The sequence below is a fragment of the Cucurbita maxima genome, unplaced genomic scaffold (genome assembly GCF_002738345.1).
Source record: "Cucurbita maxima cultivar Rimu unplaced genomic scaffold, Cmax_1.0 Cma_Scf00026, whole genome shotgun sequence".
NCBI classification, from domain to species: Eukaryota; Viridiplantae; Streptophyta; class Magnoliopsida; order Cucurbitales; family Cucurbitaceae; genus Cucurbita; species Cucurbita maxima.
Window position 1 is genome coordinate 3,554,555 of NW_019272042.1, and position 7,591 is coordinate 3,562,145.

General features: G+C 35.2%; 1 protein-coding gene across 2 annotated transcripts in view; it reads left to right on the forward strand.

The window, feature by feature from the left end:
• The window catches only part of LOC111499281 (tRNA wybutosine-synthesizing protein 4-like), a 16,563-nt gene that overhangs the window by 4,074 nt on the left and 4,898 nt on the right, over positions 1-7,591 (forward strand). For both annotated transcript variants that reach the window (XR_002720915.1, XM_023150835.1), the window contains exons 6-9: positions 694-796; positions 1,172-1,292; positions 1,446-1,493; positions 4,577-4,660. Coding sequence is in view for 1 of the 2 variants with exons in the window: in XM_023150835.1 (XP_023006603.1) it covers positions 694-796; positions 1,172-1,292; positions 1,446-1,493; positions 4,577-4,660 (356 nt within the window). In the remaining variant the exon portion in view is untranslated. The remainder of the gene's footprint in view (positions 1-693; positions 797-1,171; positions 1,293-1,445; positions 1,494-4,576; positions 4,661-7,591) is intronic.

Below are 7,591 nucleotides of genomic sequence, written 5' to 3' on the forward strand. Positions count from 1 at the left end.
AAAAAAAAAAAAAAAAAAAAAAAAAAAAAAAAGAAAAAAAAAAGGCAACGCAACCTTTCACAATCGTCTCAAATACAATGGTGTATTTATAATTTCCCTCTTATTATTTGTATTTCTTAATTTTCTATAAATTCGTGTCCAACATTACCATAATTTTCTCAGATTTTAATTTGTCATGAAATATATTTTTCATTTGTTCTCCACTTGCTTAATCGGAGAAGTGCAACAGTATTCTTTCTGATTGGTGTCAAATGCTAATAATATTATTTAAAAAAATGCTTATACTTAACATCAATCTTGTACTTTCTAGTGACACATTTTATTGGCCGTTTCCTGTAATAATTCCCCTTTGCACGAATGCACTTATCTTTTAAGGTTCTTTTTATACTACTGATGGGAAATATAATTGTATGTATCATTTGGATGCTAGAATGAGAAATATGACTGATTTAATGAGCTATTGAACTTGAGTGGAAATCTGGAAGATAACGGGATCTAACGTTTCCTGCAATTTTGGTTTACTTCTTGTTGTTGTCCTTGAAATTGTAACAAATGGTTGTTGCTCTGCAGTATTACATTTTAATTTGATGGAAAACAGTGGCGAACACATTCTACATGGTTTTTTAGCCATTTTCCTGCTTCTCAAAATATATTCATGTATTTTCAACTGCCATACGTATTATTGCTTTGCAGAAAAAGGAGAAGTCCATAGCGATCATTACAAGCTACTCCCTGTTGACCTGCGTGATATTGATAAGTTAGATGATGTATTGGGTATTGCTGGTATGGATCCCAGGTATGGAAGCACATAAGATTTTTCACCTCGTGGTCCAGTGTTTAAGTGCTTTATACATCCTTAACTATTTGGTGGATCATTTTGGTCTTTTAAGGTCATATTTCATATTTCATTCACGAGAGTTGTTCTGTTAATGCCTTTTGTGATATGCTTACTCGTCTCTGAATTCGTCGGTCTTGTGATCTTTTTAGTCATGGTGTCTTGGAGTCTGTGGGTCCTTGTGGGGGTTAAGGGGGAGGGATATTTGGATGGATGAGTGGGCTGTTTTAGTGAAATATAAGAGTGGGTTTTCACATCTGATAAATCCAACAATTTCCCTACTTTTTGGCTTCACATGGAAATTATTAATATCTTTTATCCTGATATTGTTATCAGTTTGCCGACATTTATAATTGCAGAATGCGTTTTGATATACGTGGATCCAGATTCGAGTCAGGCTATAGTTGGTTGGGCATCAAAAGCATTTTCAACAGCAATATTCTTTTTATATGAGCAGGTTTTGCTTATCTGAATTTAAACAAGTTTTGTATCTTACATCTCTGGTGGAACTTCTTTCTTTTTGAATTCGGTTGTATTCTTGATGTCCCCACTGGAACATGACTTTGTTTTAAATGATGGTTTGGTAACTTGCGACTGCAATCTTTAACAGATTCATCCAGATGATGCCTTCGGCCAACAAATGATCAGAAATTTAGAGGTACAACTGTCTTTGATAGTCCATGAATTGTGTAGTCTATTCTTTTCTTTCTTCTTCTTCTTCTTCTTCTTATTATTATTATTATTATTGTTATTTTTTTTTTTAAGCTAAAACAAGCTTTTATTGAGAATAATGATCGAAAACGATAGAAAACAAAACGGCATTAAAAAAACCAAACAAAAAAAAGAAACGAAACTTTTCATTGAAGAAATGAAAAAAAAAAAAAAAAGAAAAGAAAAGAATGGGACCACTGAGCCACTTAGAATGACAAAGGATATATTTAAGTTTGAAGTATTCCAATTGAGGCAAATATATCAAAGAGAATCCAGCAAAATCCTTTGAGATAGAATACCAAGAGGAGGTCTAGCTGCGTGCTGTGGAAAATTCATTCATTCCTTTCCATCCAAATTTCTGAAAAAAAATAGCTTTAACTGCATTTACCCATAAAAGATTGGCCTTAAGATTCAAGGGAGGGCCAATAAGTGGAACGTTAACCTTGAAAATATTAGTGAAAATCCACTTGGAATATCTTCGTTAGAGCCAATATGTACTGGTGAGAGAATACCCAAAAATTATAAACAACATTTTAAAGAATCCTTCATATTTATAATGTATCATTTACAACTTGAGGTTAAGTTCTTGATTATATATATGTACAAATAATTTTAATTAAAAATCGAAACTTACTATACACTGTTACAATACATGATACACTAAATTTTAACTTCGATACATTTAACAAAACCAGAAAGTGATTGTGTATGAATTAATAAATAATCAGTTTTACTAAACACACTGAACAGTTTAAAACATCCAGAATTGCTTTTGACCCCACCAAAAGCAATCCCAAATGCACCTTTAGTTTTGTTCTACTTTGGCTTCTATTGTTGGGCTGTCTTTTATATGTATTTTGTATTCTTTCATTTTTCTCTGTGAGAGTTCAACATTCCTTAAAAAGAGAAAAAAAAAAAGTGTTGGGTAGTTTCAACTTACTAGTTTCGTAATAAGTGTCTTATTTTATCCCAAGTGTCCATCATTAGTGTTCTCCTCTACTGTCTCTTCTAGTTAGTATGGTTTTTAGGTGGGAAACACAACCAATCTTTTAGTGAAAGATAGAAAGACAGTATAATGGAAGGATGAATTTGTAAATTAGATTTGGAGAAACGTAAGAGAATTGGTTGCTATTTTTTTTGTCAGCAATCATGGAAAGTAAAGGTTTTTATGCACAGTGAATGGTATGGATGACAGGAAAACTTTGGTGTCTCTAATCTTGGATAACAAAGAAATCGAGGGTTTAAAACCCTAGCTTAGATATTGCAAGCATTAAGCTGTCTTAGCTAGCTAAAATAAAGTTTTTTATGCACGGTGAATGGTATGGATGATAGGAAACTTTTGATGTCACTATCCTTGGATAACAAAGAAGTCGAGGGTTCAAAACCCTTTGGGTCTAGTAGATAAGATATAGCCAACAATGTCCAATTATAGTGGTTCAAAACCCTGAGTGTGAATACTCAACGAGGGGAGGTGCCAAGCGTTAGGTCGTACATTTTTTAATCGTGCGGCGTCAAGATCCTGGCACGCTCATAACAAGCCTTAAGAGGAACTCAAGCCACATTCACATTTTTTCGCAAAACTTTGTGGCTTCGTCAGACCTTGGATGAGGTTCTCCTTCGCCAACCGAACACAACTCATGTGGAATCTCAGCTTGTTCGGCCACACATGCCCCCTTGCGTGCATGTTTAATTGTCTGTGACTCTATCTGACTTGCCTTTTCACACTAGGTCAAGTTGTTCGGCTCGACCTTGCCTCTACTCGAGGCTAAAATTTTTCACATGAAAAGTCACATCTCGTATTCTCATCTTGGTTCCCAGGTAACATGGTCCACATGTCTTGATACCATTCCAAGTCCAGGCTGTCATTGGCCATTGAAACTTACTTGGTCATGTTCATCGAGAACGGACCCATGTGTTGTTCATATCGGGACATCCCAAACATTCGTTCTCCAATCGCCTCCCACTTGTTTTGACCACCTTTACGACCCCCAAATCCCTTGTAATCCGACTTCAACTTCTCCTCCGGGCACGACAAAGACATCGTACCAATGTGGCCGTCGGCAAGCGTCTGCAATACGCTTATTCCTTCCCCTTTATATTATTATAATTTTTTTTTTCCACCGGTCCTCCATCACCAAGGTTTCCCTCCCTTTATATTTCTTTTCAAAAAGTTTAAAAAAGTACTGGGTATCACACTGTGTCACACATATGTGCAGGGTGGAGAGATAACACCACGCCTCCTCCTAAGGTACATTTTGAGGCATTTTTGCTACGGTAGGAGGAAACTTGATTTTGGTGACGATCGTATGATCTCGTGGAGAGTCCATCCGATGTTCGGTCGATAACCAAATTTAGCGAGCATTCATATTTTATATGGACGGACTTAACTCCAGAGCCACATGCCCAAACTCTTTTCGGAACCCCGACTTTTGAGGTTAAGGACTGAGACCCTACCCGACCTTTTATCATGCCTATCTTTGTCCTTCTTGTCTACTTGTCGCCTCCATTGTGCCTATGCCTCATCTTGGCTTCAATGCAAACTTTATATGGTGTGTTAGATGATGCAACGTCCTCCTTAGTTGCATCATGACACTTGTTTGTCTTGGCCATCACGTGGTCGGATGGGTGCTTCTTGAGGGTCGCTGTCTTGTCTGTCTCTATGTGAGGGTCACATTCTACTCTTTTTGTTAGTATGGTTGGTTGTGATACCAAGTACTTTCATACTTGAGGTTATATTGTACTATGTTATCTTTATAGTTAAATACTATTTTAGTTGTTTGGGTTCTATAAAGTTGCATCCAGATTATTAACTTTTGGATTCCATATCAAGCTTTCTGATTGTATAGAATTTTAAAGAGCAACAGATAGCTACATGTGTATGTAAACTCCTGCTTTCTAAAAAAAAGTTATATAGATATTTTCACTATAGTCTATAGGTATCTGTTTTTCGGTTATGGTTCCAAGATTGTGCGATCTACTCATTTATATGAAAGAATTTAATATATCTGTGAACATTATTGATTGATTCAGAGTCGAGGCTGTGCTTTGTTGGGTATCAATGCTACACCAACATTACTTGCAAAGAAAAAGCTTTTTCTTGACCAAGGATGGCAGGTAATTTTTCTTTTTGAAATTTTCTTTGCAATAAAATGAGGCTGAAATACTGCATGTTTCCGTTCTCCTTGGAAAATTCCCTTCTCCTTGGCAAACCAAACAACTGAATTAATATTGAAAGTTAAAAAGATAGAACTGATTCCCCAAGTATTCAAGGTTCTTGTAACCTCCTCACTTGAGTATTCCCACTCAATGCCTAAACTAACCAGACTATTCCTTGGCGTCATCTCCTTCCCTTCCCTCTCTTTATAACTAATTCCGACTGATATCCCCTCAGTACCCTAATAATATTTAATTTCCTTATGGTATTCCTTACACTTAGATCATTACACGCCATTCTCATGTTAATGGTGAATTTGCAAAGCTTTTACCGTAGACAAATTTGATGTCTTGAACCATTTTTTCTGAAGTAGAAATAGATGTTCACAAGGGCTTACACTTCGTAAAAGCCTTGAACAAATGCTTCCCCTTGGATAATATAATTATTTGAAAGCATTTTTTTTGGCCATGTATTGATATTACAAAGGGAACAAATAATGTTGCTCTTGATTACATATAATTGAACTGAACTGTGCAATGGATATTTGACCATTCAGGTCTTTTTTTGTTTTGAGAGAAGTAACAATTTCATCGATGAATGAAATAAAGAGAGTTAATAGCTACCAAATACCAGAAGTGAGTTTCATGATAGATCACCCATTGGAAATTAAAAAGGAAAGAGTATGATTGCTAAAAGGGCATTCACAGTTAAACCAGTAAAGAACATTAAAAATAACCAAATTTAGGAAATCATGAAAGGTAGAAGAAATGTCCTTGAAAATTCTTCCATTCTGCTCTCTCCAAAGAGTCCAGAAGAACACCCGTTAAACACAAGCCAAAAATCTTCTTAGGACCATGAAACAGATGACCCACAAAACAGAAGCAAGAATCTCATAAGGAGTACAAGGCATGACAAAAGACCACCAAAGGCATCCAACATGTATATCCAATAGGGATATGCAAAGGGTCTTAATGCAAATAAATGGTCAGCACATTCAGCATCTGAACCACACATGCCTAATCAGGAGGGCGAGAGAAGTAAGGCCTTCAACGTTGAAGACGATCAACTTTATTATTCCCCCATATGACTAAGTTCCCATTAGAAAACTTTGATATTTTTTGGGTAAACATTCTTCCAAATCACGAAATAAAGTTTATTAGTAGTTCAATCAAATCCTCCATCAAAGAGCAAACCGTGAAAGTTTAAGAAAGATTTAAGAGGCCTATACCAAGAGTCATTTGTAGTCTCCTATGCAACTGAAGATAAAAGATTGGAGAGGATAGCTCATTCCGTATTTTCAAACTCATTTGAAAAGCTTGTTGAGAAGAATTCCATATAGAAGCAATTGAATCATTTGACCGAGTAGTTAAATGCTACAAGCCAGGAAAGGTATTGATATAATTTCCCCATTATGCCAAGAGTCATGTCAGAAACCCGTAAGAAAACGATTTCCAATCCGTATTTGAATATGATCAACAATAATAAGAGCTATGGTTGAACTAATGAACCACCAAGAACCCCTTAAAATAGGAGTGTGCCAAAAACAAACGGTATCCATAAATGACATCATAACATCATAATAATACATCATCATATCATATCGAATTGCATCATCATAGCACATCATAATATTACATAAACATACATGATATGTGCAAGGGCTACTGGACACATGTGATATACATAAGACAAAGCCTTCCGACCGAGCCGATAGTAAGGTCACTTGCCTGATTGGCTAAGATGTTGTCATCAATTTATCTTTAATGAAAGTTCGATTTTATCTTTTGAAATCCAAGTCAATCTATATGAGCTCATCTCCCTGTCTTATTATTATTATTATTTATTTCTTTATTTTAATTATGCTCACCTGTACTCTTGCCAGTTGTAATCGATTTTTTAAAAATGGTTATTGATCATGATATGACTTCCTGAAATACATAAATTGTTCTTAGTATTTAATTTCTAACTAAAATCTAAATAATTGCAGCAAAATTAGTATTAAAGAAAATGAAAATTTAAGATATAATTTAGTATTATCATTTTGGTTATTTCTTTTCTAGCACATCTCAAGAGATTTATAATGAAATTGATAAATTCTGACGAAAAGTGAATTTGATAATTGACTTACCGAAATGGCCTCGAAACGATAACATTACTCCTTGTGGGGTAGAATCTGTGCATTACCAAGAGACGAACAGTGTACGTTTTGTAGGATTGAGGTAGGTTGCTGGCCTTTTTTTCTTTTCTTTTTATTATTATTAGTTTTTAAGAATCTTTTTTGGTTATTACATCTCGTGAGCATTACACAAAGCTATTAGAGTATGAGTTTTGGATGAACATTTCACACTGAATGTTATAGAATGTGGTCTAGTGAACCTTTTAAATGAGGAACATTTTGTAGTTGTCAAAGCCACCAATGAGGTCTACAAAAGATAAAGGCAAGAATGCGTATGACTCAGAATAGAAAAAAATTCACGACAACGTGAAGCATAGAAACTTGGAGTTTGAGGTAGGCAACATCGCATGGTTGAAGATGACCTTGATTAAAGATGTTCTGAGGTTTGGATGAAATGACAAATTAAGTTCACGCTTCAACGAGTCTTTCGACATTCTAGATCGAATCAGACCGGTGACATACAAAGAAAAGGTTAGTAAGAATCTTAGCCCATGTAATGAATGCCCTATGTAATTGAGCAATAGCCTTCGTTAAGGTACAGTGGCAAAAACCACCAAGTATAAGAAGCCACATGAGGACAAAAGGATGGGATGAGAGAGAAATATCGATTTGCGAATTGAACACTTTCGAGGACGAAAGTTCTAATAAAAAAAAAAAAAACCCCAAAATCTCTCCTTATTTCTTTGAGCCAAAAAAAAAAAAAAAAAAAAAAAAA